The sequence below is a fragment of the Leuciscus leuciscus genome (assembly GCF_965113295.1).
Source record: "Leuciscus leuciscus genome assembly, chromosome: 12".
Classification (NCBI taxonomy): Eukaryota; Metazoa; Chordata; class Actinopteri; order Cypriniformes; family Leuciscidae; genus Leuciscus; species Leuciscus leuciscus.
Window position 1 is genome coordinate 19,712,256 of NC_138736.1, and position 25,042 is coordinate 19,737,297.

At 40.1% G+C, this 25,042-nt stretch overlaps 1 protein-coding gene across 8 annotated transcripts in view; it reads left to right on the forward strand.

The window, feature by feature from the left end:
* ptprua (protein tyrosine phosphatase receptor type Ua) overlaps nucleotides 1–25,042 on the forward strand; it is a 309,103-nt gene that overhangs the window by 244,496 nt on the left and 39,565 nt on the right. For 5 of the 8 annotated variants that reach the window (XM_082186689.1, XM_082186692.1, XM_082186690.1 and 2 more), the window contains exons 18-20: nucleotides 13,690–13,762; nucleotides 14,070–14,146; nucleotides 18,700–18,717. In XM_082186689.1, the coding sequence (XP_082042815.1) occupies nucleotides 13,690–13,762; nucleotides 14,070–14,146; nucleotides 18,700–18,717 (168 nt within the window). The remainder of the gene's footprint in view (nucleotides 1–13,689; nucleotides 13,763–14,069; nucleotides 14,147–18,699; nucleotides 18,718–25,042) is intronic. The other 3 variants (XM_082186691.1, XM_082186694.1, XM_082186696.1) reach the window with 1 other exon arrangement.

The following is a 25,042-nucleotide window of genomic DNA, read 5'->3' on the forward strand; positions in this document are numbered from 1 at the left end:
GCCACTACTATGGCACAGGCATGCAGTGCTGTGAGTCGTCTTCGCCTTCGAGGCAGTGCTGACCCGGGAGTTCTGTCAGACCAGGCCGCCATGAAACGCTGGTTCTTCCCTGGCCAACACTGACAGAACGCGGAAACTCGACCACGCCCCCACGCAGGGACGCTATGCCTCCCATGTCCGGGCTGGTCGATCTGCCACACACACTACTGATGACGCTCTGCCTCGCCACTCTCGTCCCCCTCTGTCGCTAGACCCCTGTCAAAGCAGGCCCCCGTGGAACGCTGGTCCTTCTCTGGCCTCCTCTGTCAGGACGCGGCAAATGACCGTGCCCCCACACCGGGTTGCTACACCGCCCACGTCCGGGCCAGTCATTCCGCTTCGCTGCCCCACCGAGGGTACATCTGTGGTTCCCATGACCCCGCTGGTTCAGTTCTTGGGAGCCCAGCTGGAGCTTTCAAACCTGTCCCGCTGGGTCGAGAGAACCATCAGGCTCGGCTATACGATTCAGTTCGCACGAACCCGCTCCTCCCCGCTTCCGGGGAGTCCGTTACACTGTGGTGGGTGGCAATGTCCCTGTCATGCGTACGGAGGTCGCTACCTTACTGGCGAAAGGTGCGGTCGAGATTGTCCCTCCAGCCGAAATGAAGTCCAGGTTCTACAGCCCCTACTTCATTGTACCGAAGAAAACCGATGGGTTACGGACAACCCTGGATCTGCCTGTCTTGAACCGATCCCTTCACAGGCTTCCGTTCAAGATGCTCACGGCCAAACGCATTCTCGAATGTGTGCGGCCATAGGATTGGTTTGCAGCGATCGACCTGAAGGACACCTACTTTCATGTCTCCATTCTTCCTTGACACAGACTTCGCGTCTTCACGAAGGTCGTCGAGGCAGCCCTTGTTGCGCTACGGCAACACAGGGTTCGCATCCTGAATTATCTCGACGACTGGCTGTTCCTAGCTCACTCTCGAAACCAGGTTTGCGAACCTAGGGACCTAGTGCTCTGGCACCTAGCTCATCTTGACCTTCGGGTCAACCAGGAGAAGAGCAAACTTTGCCCCTTGCAAAGGATCTCTTTTCTCGGTATAGAAATCGACTCGGTCGCCATGTGCGCGCAGCTTACAAGTGAGCGCGCGCAGTCACTGCTGACTTGTCTGAGACAGTTCAAGGGCAAGAGTGTGGCTCCACTGAAGTTATTTCAGAGGCTCCTGGGGCATATGGCATCCGCAGCCGCAGTAACGCCGCTCGGACTGCTTCATATGAGACCGCTTCAGCTCTGGCTTTGCAATCGAGTCCCGAGGTGGGCATGGCAACACGGCACGCTCCGAGTACCAGTTACTCCGACCTGCCGTCAGACCTTCACCCCGTGGTCGAACCTCAGCTTTCTACAGGCCAGAGTGCCCTTAGTTTCCAGAGTTTCAGGCATGTTGTTGTCTCAACAGATGCCTCCACCACGGGCTGGGGCAGACCCTGTGCAAGATCAGGGAGGACGAGGAGCAGGTCATTTTGGTTGCCCCTCATTGGCAAAACCAGACCTGGTTCTCCGAACTTGTACTTTTCGTGACAGGACCTCCCTGGCCAATTCCTCTGAGGAAGGACCTCTTTTCTCAGAGACGGTCTATGGCACCCTCGTCCCGATCTTTGTAACCTCCATATGTGGCTCCTGGACGGAACGAGGCAGGTTTGAGGACCCTACTACCAGTGGTGAGGGCTAACATCACTTCCGCTAGAGCATCGTCCATGAGACATGCCTACACATTGAAGTGGAACCTCTTCATCACCTGGTGCTCTTCTAGCCGAGAAGACCCCAGAAAATGGCCATTCAGTGTCGTGCTCTCCTTCCTGCAAGAAGGGATGGAGCGAAGGCTGTCTCCCTCCACCCTGAAAGTGTATGTTGCCACTATCGCCGCAGGCAATAATTGCATATTTCCACTGAGATATGCTTCCCAGTGTACCTTGGTATTCCTGTGTTAAGTAGGAGTCCTTCGTTCATGCTAGTCTCACAACAGGGCACCGGAAGACAGCCGAGGTGGCGTGATTAGACTGGGAACCCCATTCGTCGTCACAACGTAACTCGTAGTGACCATGAAAGGGATTGTCTCCCTGCCCCTTCCGCTGTACCGCTGGAAACGCTGGCTGTTCAGCTCGGCTGTTCAGTCTCGGCTCCTCAGCGAGAAAACATAACTGCGTGTTGCCGGCGTACTTCCTTATATACCTATTCCTTATATACCTATTTCTTATATACTTCCTTATATACTCAGGGAACGAGGGTTACGAGGCGCTGCTAATTCAATGATTTTGATCAATTGTGAATCAGCAAGCGTGACCAACTCTATACAAGCAGAGGTTTTGGCAGAATGCTTGAGCATTCAGGTGTGTGTTAACACAATGCCAAGGAGGAAAGATGTCAGCAATGAACTTAGAGAAGCAATTTTTTGCTGCCCATCAATCTAGGAAGGGTTATAAGGCCATTGCCAAATAATTTGAAGTCCTTCATTCTACTATGAGAAAGATTATTCACAAGTGGACAACATTCAAGACAGTTCCCAATCTTCCCAGGAGTGGACATCCCAGCAAATTCACCCCAAGGTTAAGACAAACAAAAAACAAAAAAAACAAATTGCTACATCAGACTCTACAGACCTCCGTTAGCATGTTAAATTGACCCTATTGAGCTATTTTAAAGGCTCCTAATTTTGTTTTTGGAGGTCTCCTACAACAGGTTTACATGCATTAATGGTCAAAAAACAGTTACATTTTCTCAAAATATATTTTTCAATGATTCTCAAACGACTCGACGAATGAATCAGTCTCTCTAAATCCCTCCTTTCAATGAGCCTACTCTGCTCTTATTGGCCAGACAGCCCAATCTGTTGTGATTGGTCTACCGCTTACAGCACGTATCGGAAGCTAAACGTCCATTACCATAACTGAACTTCAGCCCGGAGGCTTCTTAAAGCTCAGCGTTTGTACACACTGACTGTAAAGACAGTAACGATGACATCGATTTTACCATATAAATCCGAGTGCGAGTCCGATGATGAAATGGTCGATGATCGGAAGAACTAGTTATTCAACCCGAACCTCCATCGCAAAGACGACTTGAGCAGGACATTTCTCAGTTATACATTACTCATTTTCTAGGTACATTATGAGATATTGCAAATGTTAATTCCTCATCATCAGAATTAACAAGAGTATGTCCATTTAGAAACCTATGTGTACTGTATATTTCAAATCAATAACGGTGCATACGTTAGCCCAGCACTAACGTGAATTACTGATGTAACATTAAAGTTAGCAAAACAAATCTTGATCCATCCTTTATCTTTACTCAAAGTAGTAAGAACGACAGACAATCTGCATTAATAGACCCAGTTTTAGGTAATAGTGGGCCCACAAAACTATTTCAGTAAGAAAATACATAATAAAACCCAAAACTACGTATTTTGAACACCTGGTCCAAATAAACTGGGTACTGACCCATCTTTCAAGAGCAAGTATTTTGCGAATTTCTTGTTGAACTCCGAGATTTGAGAATCAGTCATCAGTAAAATGACGCTTGAGGGCGGGTCAAATTGTTTGCAGACAACATAGGCTGGCATTATGCAAATGTATTTTCTAGTGATTTAGAACCGTCACGCAGTGGGATTCGAATTATAGGCGATGACTTGTATAGGCGATTCTTTGTTTTGAGATGCAATAACTCTATTTATCATGCACTTTCGACTTTACGACTTTGCAGAACGTTTACATTCACAAACAACTATATTACACACTGCATGAAAGGGAATATTCAAAAAAACATAATAGGGGCACTTGTATTGGGCACAAAAGTTCATGGCAGTAAAATTAGAAAAATTATGGCTTGTTTAGAAGAGCTGCCAGGAGAAAGCCTCTTATCTCTAAAAAGAACATGGCATCATTGCTTAGGTTTGCAAAGTTGCATCTGAATAAACCACAAGACTTTTGGAACAATGTCCTTTGGACCGATGAGATCAAAGTGGAGATGTTTGCCAAAAACCAAATGCCGCATATCAGCACAAACACCTCATTCCAACTGTCAAGCACGGTGGCGGAGGGGTGATGATTTGGGCTTGTTCTGCAGCCGCAGGACCTGGGCACCTTATAGTGATTGAGTCGACCATGAACTCCTCTGCATGCCAAAGTATTTTTTAGTCAAATGTGAAGCCATCTGTCCGACAGCTAAAGCTTGACTTAAATAGGGTCATGCAACAGGCAATGATCCCAAGCACATCAGCAAATCTACAACAGAATGGCTGAAAAAGAAAAGAAAAGTGTTGCACAGGCTCAGTCAAAGCCCAGACCTCAACTCAGTTGCAGGACCTTAAGAGAGCTGTGCATAAACAAATGCCCATTGCCCACAAAACGCAATGAACTGAAGCAACGTTGTAACGAAGAGCGGGCCAAAATTACTCCATTCCTGGTTTTCGGTATGATAGGCACAGAACATTCATCTTTCAAAAAGGGAAACTGAAAGATCTAGGACTATGGATATACAAACCGAAGACAAAACAGAACATGCTATTTTAAATGAAAACATCACAGATCAGACGTAAATGGAAAATGAGAAGATCATTCTGTGCGTGCCCTCTTGATTTCGTTGTTTGCTTGCTTTCATCATTTTTGTTTTTCTTCTTGTGCACTGGTTTGCAAAGCTGAATGTCCAACCAGAGTGATCTCATCCACCAATAGAACATGTCCAGTCAGCTGAAAAGCAGCTGACGGGGGTCCGACTAGTGCCAACGATGTGGAACACACCACAAAAAATAGGGCAACAGACATTCAGTAATGGCTGACCATCACCTTGGTATCGGCTTTAGGGTGCTTTCACATGTGATTTGATTGCTTGGTCCGAACCAGAGTTTGATTGCATCATTAAAGAGGCAGCAGTTTACACCTGATTCTAGGTAACGGCTATGTAGAAGAATAATTCTGCTAAATGGATAGTGTTGCTCATCCTTGCTTTTGTATTTTGGTTTTTGAACGTTTGGTTTTGTTTCCAAAGGATCATCACAGAACAGCCACCTTTTTAAGCAGACTTGGGTAAGGTTCGTGGGTATGCACCTGAGCTCTTATGTCAAACTAATGTGAGTGTGCTCTAAAAAGTTTAGTGGGTTTAGAAATTTAGAAATATACAGTACATCAATTCAAAGAGTGATATGATAGTAGAACTGCATGAAGGATATTTTAAAGACATTATACTTGCCCCAAATCGAAAGTTATTGAAAGTAATTGAAAGTACAGAAATCAGAAAAATACAAAACCGTGTCCTCACCAGGCACAAAGTATTCAGCAATTTTTGCGTGTGAAGTGCTATGTGAAACAACAATCACTACCAATCCGAAAAGTTTAATATCTTATACAGCTCTGGCTCTGGCCCAAATGCTGCCCTTGCAGACTGTGCAAAAGGGTGCATCAAGGGTGCATCACAGCCTTGTTTTAATGTGGGACACCCTATAGGTCGCAGTACACATCACACTACACCACTGTGCCATTTAGGAAAGCCCAATGTGACATGGAATTTTGGAATAATTATGGTCTCTCTCAGAGACAACTCTCTGCCTCCTTCTACAATATCTTTTAGTGCCATTGAGGTCAAAGAACAGAATTTAAATGAACTAAACTGTTTAGAGTCTGTGAAGTTAGTTAAAATGGCCTTAAGCTGTGTCATGCAGCATCTGGATCTAAGAGAAGCACAGAATATTGCTTGTAGACTTTAGCTCAGCGTTTTATACGACCATCCCAGACCTTTTACTGAGCAAACTCATGGGCATGAATGTCTTTCTGACAAATTAGTAGCAGTATGTTCCGAAGAATTACTGAATGATTTCTGAATGTGACTCTGAAGACTGGCATAATGGCTTCTGACAATTCAGCTCTGCCATCACAGGAATCAAATACATTTTAAAATATACTAAAATAGAAGACAGTTCTTTTAAATTGTAATAGAATTTCACAATATTAGTGGTTTAACTATATATTTTTTAAATAACAAATTAAATAAATGCAGCCTTGGTGAGCATAAGAGACTTCTTCAAAAACATATATTTTTCCCCCCAAAATTCAGCACAGTTAGAGCAGGATTGAATATGAAGGTAAAATAGTAGCAAAGCTCTAGAGCACGTAGATGTGAATTTGAGAACTTGTACAATAAACATATGTACTTGTACGCGAAGATTTACACTCACAGCTTCAATGTGAAAACCTGTAAAATAAAATAAAAAGTTGAATCAGAATCAGAATCAGAAAGAGCTTTATTGCCAAGTGTGCTTGCACCCACAAGGAATTTTTCTTGGTACTGAAGTGCACATATACAAATACAAATACAACAAGAAACATAGTAATACAAATTCTAAGAATAAAATATATTAAAAAAATATAAAAATAGTGTAAAAGTAAAAAAGTAGGGTCACAGTTGGGTTTAGTCCGAATAAACATTTACAGATTATGAACATATTTACAGTATTTTGAGTAGTATGAATAATATAAATATAAATATCACCTGAGTTAGAGAATATTACACTAGACAGTGGGAGTCTAGTGCATGTTACAGATTATGAACATATTTACAGTATTTTGAGTAGTATGAATAATATAAATATAAATATCACCTGAGTTGGAGAATATTGCACTAGACAGTGGGAGTATTGCACTTACAGGCATATGCCTTGGGGGGCATGTTAAGTGTTCAGAAGGGAAATGGCCTGTGGAAAGAAACTGTTCCTGTGCCTGGATGTTCTTGTGGCCAGTGATCTGTGTCGCCGTCCTGACGGTAACAGTTCAAACAGGGGGTGTCCAGGGTGAGTGGAGTCTGTGATGATTTTACCTGCTCTCTTCCTCACTCTGGAAGAGTACAGGTCCTGGAGGGTTGGCAGGGGGACACCAATAATCCTCTCTGCAGTCCGTACAGTCTCCTGATGTCCGATTTGGTAGCTGAACCAAACCAGACAGTGATGGAAGTGCTTAAAACGACGGCTGAGTAGAACTGGATCAGCAGCTCCTGTGGCAGATTGAACTTCTTCAGCTGGCGAAGGAAGTACAGTCTCTGCTGGGCCTTTTTCAAAATGGAGTCAATGTGATTTGCCCACTTCAGGTCCTGAGAGATGGTAGAGCCCAGGAACCTGAATGACTCCACTGCTTCCACAGTGCTGTTCATGATGGTGAGAGGGGGAGTGCTGGAGATTTTCTCCTGAAGTCCACAATCATCTCCACTGTTTTGAGCGTGTTCAGCTCAAGGTTGTTATAGCTGCACCAGACAGCCAGCTGTTCAACCCCCAGTCTGTAAGCAGACTCGTCACCATTTTGGATGAGACCGATGACGGTGGTGTCGTCTGCAAATTTCAGGAGCTTGACAGAGGGGTCTTTAGAAGTGCAGTCATTAGTGTACAGGGAGAAGAGCAGTGGGGAGAGAACGCACCCTTGGGGGGCGCCAGTGCTGATGGTGAGGGTCCTGGATGTGAGCTTCCCCAGTCTCACTCGCTGCTGCCGGTCCGTCAGGAAGCTGGAGATCCACTGACAGATTGAGGATGGCATGGAGAGCTGAATCAGTTTGGCTGTGAGAAGATCAGGGATGATGGTATTGAAGGCCGAACTGAAGTCCACAAATAAGATCCGTGCATAAGTCCCAGGTCTGTCAAGATGTTGCAGGATATAGTGCAGTCCCATGTTGACTGCATCATCCACAGACCTGTTTGCTCTGTAAGCAAACTGAAAGGGATCCAGCTGGGGTCCAGTGATCTCCTTCAGATAGGCCAACACCAGTCTTTCAAACGACTTCATGACCACAGACGTGAGAGTGACAGGTCTGTAGTCATTAAGTCCAGTGATTTTAGTTTTTTTTGGGGAACCGGAATGATAGTGGAGCGTTTGAAGCAGCAGGGAACGTCACACTGCTCCAATGATCTGTTGAAGATCTGCGTGAAGACTGGGGCCAATTGGTCAGCGCAGGCTTTTAGACAAGCAGATGAGATGCCATCTGGGCCTGAAGCTTTCCTAGTCTTCTGTTTTTTGAAGACTCGGCTCACGTCCTCCACACAGACCTTAAGCTCAGGTTGGATGGCAGAAGGGGGGAGGAGAGGGGTTGCAGGAGGTGATGGTAGATGTGTGAAGTGCACATCAGAGCGGGTGTGAGGTGTGAGTCTGGGCTTCTCAAACCTGCAATAGAATGCATTGAGAGTGTCAGCCAGTTGTTGATTCTCCACAGATGGGGGGGATGGTGATTTGTAGTTGGTGATGTTCCTCAGGCCTCTCCAGACTGATGCCGGGTCGTTGGCTGAAAACTGGTTTTTCAGCTTTTCAGAGTAGCTTCTTTTAGCAACTCTGATCTCCTTTGTCAATCTGTTTCTGGCCTGGTTATACAATATTTTATCCCCACTTCTGTAAGCATCCTCTTTGGCATGACAAAGCTGTTTGAGTTTCCCAGTAAACCATGGTTTATCATTAGTGAATGATAAGAATGTCCTGGTAGGAATGCATGTGTCCTCACAGAAACTGATATATGATGTTACAGTGTCTGTGAGCTCATCCAGATCGGTGGCTGCAGCTTCAAAAACAGTCCAATCAGTGCAATCGAAGCAGGCCTGTAGATCCTGCTCTGCTTCGTTGGTCCATCTTTTTACAGTCCTTATTACAGCTGATTTCAGTTTCTGCCTGTAGGTCGGTATAAGATGAACCAAACAGTGATCAGAGAGCCCCAAAGCTGCCCGTGGGACGGAGTGATACGCATTCTTTATCGTGGTGTAACAGTGGTCCAATATATTACTGTCTCTGGTAGGACATGTAACATGCTGTCTGTATTTTGGCAGTTCACGGGAGAGATTTGCTTTGTTAAAATCCCCAAGAATGATTAAAAGAGTCTGGGTACCTTTGTTCCATTTCAGCTATATGTTCAGCCAGCTGTTGTAGCGCCGCGCTCACACACGCGTCTGGAGGAATGTAAACACTCCCGCGGCGAGTAGAAAGGTTTACAGTTTATGAAATGCGCCTCTAAATTAGGAGAGCACATCTTCTTCAGTGTTGTTACATCTGAACACCAACTTTCGTTAATGTAGAAACACAATCCACCACCTCTCGTTTTCCCCGTTAGTTCCGCGATGCGATCCGCTCGGAACAGCTGGAAGCCCGGCAGATGTAGTGCGTTGTCCGGTATGGCTTCACTCAGCCAGGTTTCAGTGAAGCACAGAGCAGCGGAGTTTAAAAAATCCTTGTTAGTGCGGGTGAGGAGAAGAAGTTCGTCCATTTTGTTAGGAAGAGATCGGAGATTCGCAAGATGAATACTGGGGAGTGCAGTGCGGAGGCCGCGCTCGCGGAGTTTAACCAGCGCGCCGGCGCGCTTCCCGCGTTTGCGTCTGACCGCGCGTTTGAACAACACCGCTGCCCCTCCGACGAGAATGTCCAGTAAAACGTCTGAGTAATCAAAATCTGTAAAAAAGTTGTCTGGTGTGCGTTTCCTAATGTCCAGTAGTTCGTCTTTGGTGAAACTGATAGGAAAAGAATGACTAAACGCAGAACAAACCAACAAAAACAACACAATAACTGGAGAGCTCCACACCGAGGCAGCTATCCGCGGCGCCATCTTGTTCATGTACCCGGATCTAATGTTAAAATTTGCACTAGCAGACAATAGTCACAAACCTGTATTCTGAATTTGAAGCTGCAGACAAATAGTCACAAATGTCTAAAATGCCATTCACAGAAATACAATGACAGACACAAACTTGTAATATATATTTGCATTTAATCTTACATTCACAGTACAACCTTAATTAGGCACTTCTGCAACTTCTCAAATCTTTCACTGCAATTTCAAATTTCGTGCCTTGACTTTTGCTACTCTTTTCACGATATATTAGGTGCAAAACTAATTTGCTCACTTGAAACTCAGTGGCGGCGAGAGAGAAAGGGGGGCGGGAGCGGGGTTGTTCAAAGGAGCCGTTTTATTGGTTGGTGCCTAGCCAGTGAAATGGGACTTCTATTGTACGCGATGATGTCACAAAACCCGCTAACTCTGAAACGCTAACATGGCTTAAAGGGTAACTCTCACCAAAATGTGTGAATTAAGCAGAGGGCGGTTATTTTATTTATTCAAATCTCGAACCACAGTGGGTATGTCGTGCTGCTGTTAAACTAAATAACATTTATAGAATAATTATGAACTTAAATGAAACAATATCGCAACATTTTGACAAAGAAATTATTTGATCTGTTTATACATTTTAATTCAGGGCGATTTACGTTTAATTAGACCAAGATTTTAACTCTTGCATTGTCCTATCCTCATGGGACGCGATCATACACATGATAGCTAAACATGTTTGAGTAGATCCTCTGTGTCTCTCGGTTTCATATGGATTATATTATTAGATAACATTTATTAAATATTTAGACATTTAAAGCTTTAGACTTATTTCTTATTGTGACTGAGCTGAGGCAAGTGGCTTTTGGTTCATTTTTGTGACGCGCAGTTCCCGGAGACAGAGACCACAGAAAACGTTTTGTCGTTAGCCTATTGTGAGTGTACATGAATAAAAGTTTACAGTTTTGAATTATGTACTCTTATTTGTATGATCAAAAAATGGTGGAGCATAGGCTAAACTGTTATGAGAAAAAATAAATCCAAATGAACGCTTCGCTGCATTTGTCGAACACTAATTCAACATCCCAGAATAAAACCAGATTTTAGAACAATACGTAGTGCCACTCGGCGTGGTGGGCCAAACCACTTAATTATAAACTTTAATAACAATCCCAAAATGTGTGCATGCATTAAGGTCACTGGAACCAGGATCGGAACTGAAACGCGATGCATGTTATCTCTCAATTCAAGAGCAGAAGCTCTGGTTTTGGTATTGGTGAAGTATAGCATGGATTAGCCTACTGTCTGGGTAAAAATAATTCAGCAGAAGCAGGGATATTTAGACCAGAAGGAAATCCCTGGTAATAATAACCCTGGAAATAACCCTATAATTATTTTTTATAATCAGTCTCATTCTTGTTGAAATAATTAAAAGTTAAAGTTATTTTTTTACAATACGTTGTGCTGTTCTTTTATTTTATTTTATTTTATTTTTATAAACAGATACTGTTCGTTCAAATAATAGTCTATATGTATGTATCGTTTGTTTAAACAACATTAACCAAATTTGCTTTCTTTATTTAATAATAAAATTAGCCTATTACTATAACATACAGTTTCAACTACATCAAATATTAGGTTGTTTCATTATTGTACAGCAAATGTCAATAGCTCTTTTTTTGTTTGTCTGTTTGTTGTAGGCTTATTTGGAAATCACCATTGTTGCAGTATTTTATACTTTCTGTTAATTGACATTAGCCCCACTTGTTTCAAAATGCGGCAATTGCAACTGTTTTGCAAAATGTCCCTTTGTGCCACCTAGCGGTCATTTTGCGAACGACTTTGAAATGGGACCGGTTTATTTTTGCAGCGGTGACTTTGCTGCGGCAGCTAGCGCGGCAGTACTCAATTCTGAACAATTTAGGACAGATTTACTTGCATGCGACTTGCATACACAGTTTGGTAGCCCACACAAAGCGGACTGATCCAAGAAGAAACTGCAACATTTTAAGTCCCTGTTTCAGAACAAAGCAAAGGATCTATGTGTCTGAAAATGTCCTACGACTTTTGAAAACATCATTGATTTCATTAAACACACCCAGCACTACCCTCTGAGGTGATCAGGGATTCTTCAGTCAATGTAGAACTAATTCTGCAAATTATTCTTCTCATCTCACTCTCAGATGTGATAAAAAAGAACATTACTTCTGTCAGAAAGTACATCAATGCATGTACTTTCTCAGATACAACCTTGTCTCATATAGTTCTTCAGAGACACCACTGAAATTGTAATTACTTCTTCTGTCATTGTTTGACTCTGCTAAAAGTGGTTCAAAAAACATATATTATTTGGTGTCCTGATAAAGAAAACACTGCAATATTCCCTCTCTGGCTGAGCTCTACATGGCCAGAACAGTGAACCAGGCCCCAAAGATTACTGAAGATTATTTTCCGCCCTGGTAACTGCTTGTTTTAACAGCTTCCCTCTGGCAGGCAATCCAACTAACTAAGACCAGCAGACACTGGCACAGCTTCTTTCACAACACTGTTTCCCAACAGATGCACCTCCGTTACAGTAGTGTCTCCCTGAACTCTGTTCATATAGATTCTATAATGTACTTTTAGTAACGTGTAACCTGTATTATGTTCACATTACAACAAATTAATGTGACTGAGGAAATGGCTTATTCCTCACTGCAGCTGCGACTGGTTAGCACAAAACCTCAGGAAAGAACTAGAATTTTAGATAACATTTTAGAATGATTGTAATTTTAACTGTACAAATGCTAACTGATCAACAGTGCCCTTTCTCTATACAGTGAAAAAAATGAATGGGTCTAATTGTGCTGCATAACACACGAGAATGAACCTCATTGGTTCTTGCAGAAGCTCAAAGGTGCTGCATAAAACACGAGAATGAACCTCATTAGTTATTGCATGTCAAGAGAACATGCTTTGGCTTCCGTTTACCATTATTGATTTGATCACTTCTGCCTCCATCTTTATTTTTGTTTTAGAACAAAGCAAATCTCTTACATACTCCTGAAAAAAAGTGCTGCGCCCAACAAGAAATTAACATCTGCATCCTAATTATGCATCTGCTTCGTAAACTGCATCTGACTTGATAAAATGTGAGAGCGAAGGGGACTTAATGGACGAGTGGGAAAACGTGACTTGCACTTATTTTGGGGGGTCTTTTTTAAATTACAGTCATTTAGATGTAATTGCCAGGTGCTACACTTCACCTGCTTTCGGGGTGGAATGTGTGCTAAACAGCTGTCACACATTAGCTCAAAAACGATCCGGCATTAGAAAGCACTTAGACAGCTGGAATACATTGGCAGGGCTCACAGCTTTCTGTGTACATGCACAAACAGAAGGTACTGAAAACTATCAGCTACTTGCTTGTCTTGAATTTGACACTAAGAAAGTTCAATGCTTTTTATAGACAAAGGGAGATAAATGTGTTTTCAAATTCAAAATACATGAATAAACAATACCTGCTAAAGTGACAGGAATGCAAAGCTATATCTGGTGCCCATCTCACAATGGGTGCCGTTAAATATGTGCTGTACAATTTCAAATCAAGACCCCAATGGATGAAGAAGAAAGCATTCATTAAGAATGATTTGCACACTGATAGCTTAATTCATTTGCATGTGTTGTCTGTGTTGTTTTACCAGCTTCACTAAAGGAATTATGCAAATGAGGTAATACTACAAACATGGCCCAAATTTAGTGCTGATCGCAATTTGCACGAAGCGTTTGCCCAGCTTGGAGAGTGATTCTGAGTGCTAGGTTGTATAGGATGCTCTTATATAATGCTATTTTTCATCGTTTGAAAATCATATGATGAAAAACATGCTGCCATGAATGCAAATAAATGTACATAAACATCCATTTTAAATAAAATTAAATAATAATGAAGAGCAATATTTATTTGAAATATAAATCTTTTGTAACATTATTAAGTCTTTAATGTCACTTTTGATCAATTTATGGCCACAGACTTTTTATTGATAGTAGGCTATATAGTTGATGTGATTTCCAACACACTACAATCATTTGAATATCTCTGCTTGTGTTTGTAGAGTTTTTTCGATGGCTGGGACATAAATGAAAAGAAGGACAAGACCAAGGGCCGACACGACACCCTTTTGGGTCGTAAGTGTTATTCACAGTAATGATTATAGTATAGTTTGATGTTATAGTTATATATAGTTTTCTGTTAGCACATGTTGCTAAGATAATGTCTTAGTACTTTAATATGCATAATATACATAACATACACAAATATTGGGTACAATGTTTGTTTAAAATAGTGCAGAGTTATCATGTCAAAGATGTTGCCAAGTTGTAGTCAAGGTAGGTGGCTGACCAGGTTTTGAAACATAGCATTATTTATTTTTTGTTATTATTATTATTATTATTACTGACTAGCCTTGTTCTTAATTTTTCTTATCCCAAACAGAAGACCGCCACCGTGTCAAAATGCATTCTCTCCTGGCTGATCCTAACTCGGACTATGTCAATGCAAACTACATTGATGTAAGTTTTTCTGTTTTCCTCTTTGCGCTCCTTTCTTCACTCCTCCATCTATATACATGTGTTTCTCTCACTCCTGCTTTCATTAAACAAAGGTTACACATATATTGCAATTCGTTTTCTTGCTGAGAGCGCTGCACATTGATGAATTTGCTGTCTAGTTTTGACACTTGTTGTTTTATTTCAGTATTTCAGCTATTGGTTACGATCCCATATATAACTGCATTGTCCTGCTTCCCTAAAAGCCTGTCAAACATTTGATTTTAGTGCAGATGTGTCTTTTCTTTCCCTAGAAAGTTTTGTTAGCACAAATCTTAAACACAATTCACTTTCCTGTCAGGCAGATTCTGAACACTTTGCTCTAAATTTTAACCATTTGATAGATAAAGACTTTCAAACATATGTCTCTGTACCACATAAGAAGCATCAATTTTATAACTATCTGTGCTAGACTCTCAGGAAATCCATTTTGTGTCTTCTTTTAGTTGGAAGGTTATCCATTGGAATTGAGCAATCAAAACCTCTGCAGTTTGAAAGAGTCTAAAGACATCAGGACTAACGTTTAGGTGTTTTGTCAATTTCTTTAAGGCTCTGAGTTTGTATTATGGTTTTGAATTGCATTTATTTCTATTTAAGGCTGAAGCCACTTTTGTTATGACCAGCACTTGCAAAATGAACAGACTTGAATTGCTCTTTCTGGTTGGGTTGTACTTGAGTGATGAAAAAGAGTGCCTGATTATAGAGGTTTGTATACTAGAATACAAAAATTTGTCACTCCACTTTTATAAGAACCAGATATCTTGATTTTCTTCTACTCCTCAATAGTGATTTGCACTCAAGAATCAAAAAGTCAATCCACATATGATTACTAAAAATATGGATTGACTTTTTGATTCTTAAATGCAAATCAATATTAACGCTTTGATGCAAGTTAAGAGCAGTGTAAACTTCTCTTTTGAATTGATTTTCTCTACTGTCATATATATATATAGTGCAAAAACAGAACACATAGTACATTGGCAGTGGCATTTATATAATAAAAAAGCACACTTAGATGAACAAACAAGAACCTTCACAAAAGTTTAACTTTAGTTAAAGCTCCAATATGTAATATTTTTTCACCACAAGAGGGCGCAGTTTCCAACAATAACAAAGGCGAAGCTTGATGACGCTATGAAGGAGGTGACGATGGGAGATGTCGTTTTTAATGCGTTTTCACCATCTAGTGATGTATCTAAACGGAATTAATGAATCATGATCACGGATGAGGTAATTTATTCGTTTTTGTATTACCTGTATGTCTGATCGTATTATTTTATGTCATCATAATTAATGAACTGCAAGGAACGTGAAATGTTATGCTATATTATTACAGGCATGTGGTGTAGCCTAATTCATATCTATTAAAATCATCTTTACTGTAACTATTACGTTACTTGAACAATAAAAAAAAAAAAAATTAGCTTACCTGTCTATTAATACACTCGCGAGAGCAGAGTCTCTGTCAAGTCCAAGATTGTCGCGCAGCTCTCTCCATCTCGAAAACGCCTGGCGGATATTTATCCGGGTTTTATCCCTCCGTTTGTCACACAGTCTGCGTGTATCCGAATATGGACGCTTTCGTTTTGTTGTTTCAAATTGTCAAAATTTGAATCGTATAATAAAAAAAAAAATAAAAAATAAAAAAAAAAAATATATATATATATATATATATATATTGATCAAAATGTGAGAAATATATGAAATATTATCATTGGGGTGAAATAAAAAATTTTTTTGGTCAGTTTTGTTACCTGACTCGATCATGTGGAAGGGAAGGCAGAGCTACTCGGTAACTTTAACCTCGGTTCCCTGAGAGATAAGGGAACGAGTATTGCGTTGCGAACGCTATGAGAAAACTCCTTTTCTCGAGAAAATAACGACCATGGTGTGTAAAGCAGAAGCAGCCTGGCCAGCGGCGGAGTATGCACAATCCGCGAGTGCTGAAGACGTTCTGCACGGCTTTGATGGGTGCGCAGGACACAAATGGGCGGCGACAGCTTCTTCCAGTGGCGGGAGCTTTTCCCTCAGCGCCGTCAACAGATAGAGCGTTAACTGTACGTACACACCGCCGACGACTTGAGCTGCAAAGAAGCTCTGGCCGCCCTGTCAAGGACGCTTGTCAAAAAGTACGGGGAAGCTTGGCCGCTCTGAATAGTGAGTGAGTGCGCGCGCGCGACCGGGGCTCTCTCTCTCTCTGTGTGCTCGTTCTTAGAGGCAGAAGAGCGCGTGCGCGCTTAAAATTTCATTTTTGGTAAGAACATTCACCCGCCAGTGTGGTGGATAGCCTTTTGAGATTTACTCGCCAAACAGAAAATCTACCCGCATTTGGCGCTTGGCGGGTGTTAATTTCGGACCCATAACCACCACTTCCGCATTTGACCATGTGAAAAAAGTGGACATTGCGTCACTGATGCTGCGTTCCAGTCCACTTTTAGACATGCACTTGCGAACTTCCCTAAGCACTTCCCCTCGGGGGAATCCCTGCCGCCATTTTGAAGTGCGTTCCACTTCGTGAAGGGGACGAGGGAAGTTTAGATGGACAGACCCTCGTTCCCTCGATTTTGACCGAGGGAGCGAGTCTACTTCATATGTACACTTCAGGCACCTATATGTCCCACAATGCAGTACGATTGTGACGTCACCACAGATCTCGTTTTATCACCACCACAATAGACAACTCTATGATATTATATATTTTTTATTTAAAACAACCCAAACACACATATAAACATTTGGATGCTGCATTAAACTAATTCTTAAAGGAAAAAAAATGTAAATAATAAATCAACTACATAGCTGATTCCAAGTGATCAAGGGCTTAGGATGTTCCAATTCAGCCCATTGCAGTTTCCGCCAGTAGTGGGCACTCGCAATGACGTACATCCGAGTGAACGAGACGGAGGGAAGTTAGCAAGTGAAGGGCATGACAACTTTGGACTGGAACGCAGCCTGAGAGGCGACATTTCTTTTCCGGGACGACCAGTTATTTAAAATCGGAATTTCTCTGAAATAAAAAATCTTTGGAGACTTTTGAGATATTGTAAGTACACAACTGGAGGAAATATATCACACTATGCAAGTTATTTTCGGAAATTTTATTACAAAATTGTTACATATTGGAGCTTTAAGTTTTAATTTCAATTTGTATTTTGTCTTGTAGAAAATAATAGACCAAATTTCAGTGTAATGAACATTATATGTTAATAATGGATTTATTTACACTGTAAAAAGCAGTAACCTGCAAATATTACCATAAATAGCTTTTTTCTACCTGATCTGACACTTAAATCTAGTTTTCATTGTGTAAACTATAATATATTGGGATTGATTCAGTAATGCTAAATAGCTTTTTTGGTACTATACGGTTATCCAGACCACACGATGGCCTACCCCTAACCCGCCCCGAAACCTACCCGTCACTGGGGTTAAGACCAATCAGGGATGACTATATGGACTATACGGGACTAAAAGACACACGTGTGGTCCGGATAACCGTATAGTTCCGCTTTTTTGATTGAAATTAAATCTATTTATTTGAGATGAAACCACATGTTGCACATTTTTAGGTTACCTTTTTTTCAGTGCACAGAAATCACTAATGAAAGATACTGCACACTGTCACTTGTTCAAAAGTCAGTTTGTTCAAAAGTCAGAAAACAGTGTATGTTAAATGACAATAACAAAATTGAATGTGGGTCTGATGTGACTTTATTTCATGACATAGCAGACATCTTATTTGTGGAAGATATTGATGAAAGTCACCTTAAAGGGATAGTTCACCCAAACAATAAAAATGCTGTCATCATTTACTCAGCCTCAAGTTGTTTCAAACCTTATACGAATTTTGTTGTTCTGCTGAACACAAAAGAAGATATTTTGAAAAATGTCAGTTGATGAGCCCCATTGACTTCCATATTGTTTGCTTACCCAAATTCTTCAAAATATCTTAATTTTGTGTTCAGCAGAACAAAGAAATGCATACAGGTTTGGAACAACTTGAGGGTGAGTAAATGATGACAGAATGTTCATTTTTGGATGAACTATCCCTTTAACTCATCAAATATTTGCACACATGGGCTTCTAAAAATTTAGAAGCATTGAGAATAGGTTTAAAATTGGACTGTGGGTCCCTGAATTAAAATGTAATATTTCAAATTGTTAGCCCCCTAAACTTTCCCACTCTTAGTCTGCATGAAATAGAAATATGATACAGTAAATTACAAAGTACACCTTTTTACACCTGTTTATTAACTGTGTGCCTAAAACAGATAAATAAATAAAAATAAAGAGCTGAACAAGAGACATGCTGAACATATGAGGATTTTTTTATTTTTTTTTGGGACAATGCATGGCAACTCATCTGAACTGTAATTTGCAGTTAGTTTGAAGTGATTTCCTCACTGCAGGTGGTTAGTATGGAGTCTTTATTATTTCCTCTTTTTCTAATCATCTTAATTAGCCTGTTTCTCTTTCTCTCTTCTTTCACCCATTTCTCTGTGTCTGGGATCTCTTAGATTCGGATAAACAGAGAAGTAAGTACTTGTCTTTTTCCTGTCTTCCTATCATCTGTCCATGACTCATTTATTCTACTATCATGGCTCTGTGCTCAGACCTTTTCTTTCTCAAGCCCTTTTCTGTCTGTTGCTTGAGTTTATTGTGTCTTTATTTGATCTCATTGCATCATCCCCTGTAACTCACAACCTTACAAGCTTAAGCTTTAAACAACCCCTGCAATTGTTTTACAAACACAGTTTTTTGTTTCTGTTGACATTTCTGATTGAAACAAAAAGTTGTGCAATGAAGAGTGCTTTTAAAGACCCCATGAAATCAAAAAGGGGTTTTATTTCATTTATGTTCGTTTTGAGATCATCTACAGTATATGTGATATCCATTAGTTTATATCACATATGCTGTAGATGATCTCAAAACTAACAGAAATGAAATAAAACCCCTTTTGATTTCATGGGGTCTTTAAAATTACTCTCATGGCTTCTGAAATCTAGAATAAACCATATATTGGACAAAAATGTGTTTTCGCAATATGTTATAAAACAATGTATACATATGTTTTATGTGATTATATACCGTATTTTTATGCCATTAAGCTGGATGTTTTACACATGGTCCTCATGAAGATAAAGGAACAGTTAGGGTTTAACATCTAAGAATAGTGAGGTTTGATTAAAATAAATGATTAAATACATTTCAAAACAATTAACTATTATGTATAATATTATATTATGTCATTATAATGGGGGTGGTGGTGGAGGTAGTTCGTTTTACCTTCATTATAGCTTAATCAGATTCACTTCCCAGCAAGCAATAGCTGTCATTTCACCATCTAGGTTAACTATAGACCCAATATAGTCTATGAGCTGTGAGTAACCCACTTCTAGCCAAAATAACCTTGAATTTGGTTACATGTTGTTTTTGCTCAAATAACTTGTGAGGCGTATGATATTCCATCATGTAAGCAAAGTAAACAGTGACTACAATGTGTTTGGTTTTATTTCTTCTCTCATTTAATTTCTTTATCTAATTGATGACTAGTCTATTATTGGGCTAGGGTTTAGACGTCTTTTAAATTTTCACTGACAGCCCAAATTTTGCCTTGTTTCAGCCTAGACGTCTGGGGCTGTGTTTGGACGGCTATTAGACATCTTTTAAATGCAAAATTGCTTGCTGGGTTTCTTTGTTATTCACACATTAATTTTCTTTATGTGATTTTATTTCTGCACAAATAAAAGGAAAGGGAAATCAAGGAAATTAATGTTGAAATATGCAGCATTGCGGCTTTCTCCTAAGGCTGTAAATAGAATACAGCTAGGAGGTCTGACATTTCTCTAAATCTTTTCTTTAATTTTTTTTCTTCTGAAAGAGTTTTGTGTTAGGCTATCTTGTTGCTTTGTCCTTGTCATTTTCTGCAGCTTTTGCTGCCATTCATTTTCTCTGTTTCTTGGGGTTGAACAGATTAATCTCTGTCAAATTGTCTGCATTTTACCAGACGCATGTTTTAATCTGATCATGGGTATCTTTAGTTTGTTGTAGTATCAGTGCATTTTAGCGTTCAGTTAAAGTACAAACTACTTCTAATGGGCTTCTTGGTTTTCTATCAAACCTATTGTAAAACGTCTTGGTTACGACTGTAACCCTGGTTCCTTGAGAAGGGAACGAGACATTGTGTCCGAATGTTGACACTATGGGGAACACTTCTGCGTGACTCCAACTGAGGAGTGGGTGAACTCACTCCAATATCATTGGTGAGATGTTGTCCTTTGACGGATGACTGCATGACAGCGTCTTGTTCCTCTCTCAGGGAACCAGGGTAACAGTCATAACTGAGACTTTCCCTTTTGAGGGAACTGAACGCTGCATCAGAATGTTGATGGGAATGTTCATACCACTATGCCATACATACAAATGCCTGACTATGAATTATAGAGAGTACAAACTAAGGTCTCAAGCACTTTGGATCCTGACGTGGACTCTATATCCTGGCTATACAATCTGATGAAGCTGTGTGGAGAGGCATCACAAACCTGTGATGTGTGCATCACAAACCTTCTGAAAGGAATCCCCTGATAACAATGCCTTAAAGACAGCCATAATCCTCATAGAGTGAGCTCTAATGACTAGAGGCGAAGGAAGACCACACACCTCGTAAGCCACAGAGATAGCCTCTACAATCCACTTGCTTATGCTATGCTTAGATGCCGAGGAACCCCATCTGGGTGAACCAAAACAGCCAACAATTGGTCAGATTTACACCACTTAGAAGAGCGGTAGACGAAACAATTAAGAACCATAACTTGGAAACGCAAGTTGACCTTCTCTTGGTATGCCATCTGGAAGGGGCCTTAGGCACACAACACAGTCTTGAATGAATAAAAGCTTTTACCATGCCTGGAGCAAACTCTAGGCAGGAGGAGGCAACAGACAGAGCCTGCAGATCTCCTACACTTTTTAGTGAAATAAGAACACCATCTTAAGAGATCTTAAATTTCCCTGAAGCTGACTCAATAGGCTCAAAGGTTGCCATTAACAAATCCTGTAAAACAATGGCCACATCCTAGGCCGGAACTCTCGAATAGCTTGCAGGCCTCAGCTTCATAGCACCCCATAGGAAACAGGACACTAGAGGCTGTCTCCGCAATGAATCACTACCTAAAGGTGCATGGTAAGCAGCAATAGCCACCACATATACTTTCAAAGTGGAGTGGGATAACCTAGCAGATAGGCAGTCATGAAATAACTTTACCACTGAACCAATTGGGCAGTTAAGCGGTCCAACCAGCGCTCTCTGTACCATAAAGTGAAGAGCTCTGGAGTTTAAAATGGTCTCAACAACCTCGGTTGAGAGACCATAGTTCAAGGGTTGGTTCCCCTCAGGGGCCAAACCCACATTTTTCATATCTCTGTTTGGGGGTGATAAATGTTGCCCCCTACTTGAGATCGAAGATCCCTCCTAATGGGAATCTCCCACGGAGAGCAGTCCAGGAGAGACATGATGTTCTCATGATGGTCCTGTGTACAGAAGGCAATATGAATCATGTTGGAGGCAGCTGCCATGAGTCGTTGAAACTGGTTTACTGTGACAGCTTGGCATAGCCTGATCTGGCCTACAGCTGAGAGAATCGACTCTATACGAGCAGGAGGCAGACATGCCTGCATCGTAGTTGAGTCCCATATCACTCCTAGAAAAGTGGTTCTCTGTAGTGGAGAAAGTAAAATATTCTTGGAGTTCAGTCTTTACCCCAAACACCTCATGTGAGCGAGGACAACATGTTGATCCAAATGTAAAAAAAAAATAAAAAAAGGATATATATATTTATTAGGGGTGTAACGGTTCACAAAATTTACGGTTCGGTTCGATACGATACACTTGTGTCACGGTTTATTTTTAAACTAACATCATAAAGTATGATATTTTTTTTACTTTGAGCAATTCTAGAGCTATAATTGGCTCTTCTTATGAGCATATAAAACAAACCAGCTCCTTGGAAAAAAATGAAATGTAATATTGGAGTAGTTATAAACAAAGGTTTATTTTAGTTCAGATTGACATTTGAGGGCAGCAATTGTATTCATAATGTTGAAATAAAACCGACGTAATGTTACTTGAAAGCATTATAGCCTACTATTCCTGCCAAACTTCCATGGTTGCAGATAGTGTTACTACAGTAAATCCATGGTGAATGTTGCTGATCTGTGGACACTGGATAGTTCATTCATGGCACAATGTTTCTTCCAGGTTTCCACGTCAGCGCTGTTTGTTCCGTTAATAACGGAGAAATGTGAATGTTTCTCACTAGATCTCGCAGCGATGTTATTACTTCTGTGGCGAATTCAAATGCTTTGTTTACTGGATCTCTTATTAGCGCTGTGTAGTAGTGTCGCATGATCACGATCGGCTCGCGCTGCACTGGTCCAAACTGATAAACGGTCCTTCAACCACACAATACCGAGCAGTTTCGTTCCGCTTGCATTACGTTTGCCATTTGATGTTGGGCAATGTTGTGGTCGCGCCGGCGTCTCTTACATTATGAGCGCGCTTGACACGCGCAACGCGCCTACATTTGAAATAATGAAATTTTGGTCGGCAGGAAAAATGGTCCAACGTTTCAAAGTTCGGTTTGAAAATGCGTACCGAAAACCGAACCGAAAGCCTCGTACCGAACGGTTCAATACGAATATGTGTATCGTTACACCCCTAATATTTATATATGTGCCCACTTTTTTCCACGAAGGACCAAATTATATATATATATATATATATATATATATATATAATATATATATTTTTTTTTTTTTTTTTTTTATATATATATATTTTTTTTTATGTTAAGTGGTTGAAAATAAAAACTCCTTATTTGGTCCTTCGTGGAAAAAAGTGGACAGCCATAGGAAATCAATGAGTGAGACTATAATTCAGAGCATTTTTATAATTTTTTTAATATTTTTTTTTCAATAAAAATCAATAAAATGCTACACAATGCAGATCATACATACACATAAATGAAGGGGTGAGCCTATACAACATTCTCAATGTGGCCCACACTAATGTGAATAATGTGACAAAGGGGGTCCCTTATGTTTGTAGGGCTGTCGATTTAAAGTGTGAGTTGATGATTGGAAAAAGTTCTTAGTTATAGGCATTTCAAGGGTGGGCAGTATAACCAAAGTTTTGATTTTTTTCAAATAGAAAAATAGCACAATGCCAGTTTTAGATGCATAGTAATTGTATGTACAGTAATAATTTACAAATGAAAGGCTCTTAATTATTTTCTTTGAAACTACAAACCCAAACCAAAAGATTAGATTATTCATTAATGATAAGAAATGGTAAACCTGGCTTCAGTGCGAAAACAAACAAACAAAAACTTAAAATCAGCTATACTAACATTATAAAACAGGTAGTTTCAACTCTGATTGGATGAACTGTGTTATAAACCATTGACAATTAGTACACACACCACAGATTTTTGAGACATACACATTTCACTTAATTATTAATATGGCAAGTTGTGACATTGCTTGGCAACCATAAACAACTAAACTCTTAATGTTGTGCTTCACAAACACCCCGTTTATAACAGATTATTCTTTGTCTTGCCTTGTAAGGACGCATCCAGCGTTGTATTTTCACATTCATCAACATTTCCACATCAATATCATGTGTAAATATCCTGAAGCAGTTAGCCACAGCCATCTGAAAAGTCTCTACCAATTTCTATCATTACATGGTCCATAGCGTTGAGGCTCACATAGACAGTGCATTTATAGCCAGTTTGACTATTGGACAATCAACTCAGGCATAACCTTTGAGACTAAGCTTTCCAACCCTAAAAGCAAAGACCAACCCCACACATTCACACACACAGGGGCAGAGGTGCAGTGTGGGCGAGTGAGCAGATTAATTTCTCGAGAGCAGATAAAGGTTCATTATACTTATAAATCCACCCTGCTCCTTACAGAAAAATCATCTATTGATTTCTGACAACAGCAAGACATTGCAAGCACTTGACAAGGATAAGCTTATAATAAAATCAACCATAAACTTTCTGAACAAAGAATAGAAGATAAATATTTCAGTTATAAGTTATTTTTCAAACTCTGTTGTCTAAACAAGCAGCTAGCTTATAAGTCATGGGACCATAAAAGTGAGAGTAAAAACTCTTCTGGCACTTCTTCCTTCTAGTCATGATAGTCTAGTGGTATAATTTTGTTAATGCTTAGGGGTTGGTTTCAAATCCTGATATACTGATATATAATATAATTATATTTGTATATTGAACCAAGCAAAATTGCATCTGATCTCGACTGCCAGTGAACCTGTATGGAAAACAGCAGAACTATGTTTGTGATGTAGAACACTGTTTGTGTTTCATGGTAAAATAACTATTATTATTGCAGCGTTTATACGCCCACGTATAAATATAATTAATTATTATTCATAACGGATTATGATCAATAATTAATATTTTAATTATTTTTAATTATTTTCAGAATTTACTGTAGCAGAATCAATAGTATGATCATTTTATCAGTTCATCCAATGAACAGAAAGCATAAACAAGTATTAACTCTAGGAAATATAATATCTTCCTGGCCAAGAAAGAATGAATCCCCAGCTAACAATAAATTAAGAAATAATCACGGGTAAAAGCATCTGTAACTTAGATCGAAGATCAAGACAATAAAATGTGTAAGCAGATTAACACAAGTAATCTCTTTGTTCAAATACAAACAATACTTTATTGATTATATACTAACACATAAAAATTAATATCTAACACAAACACACACACATTCATACGAGTTGCAGAAGGAAAAAGAGTAAGGAAAGATTAAGTTTTA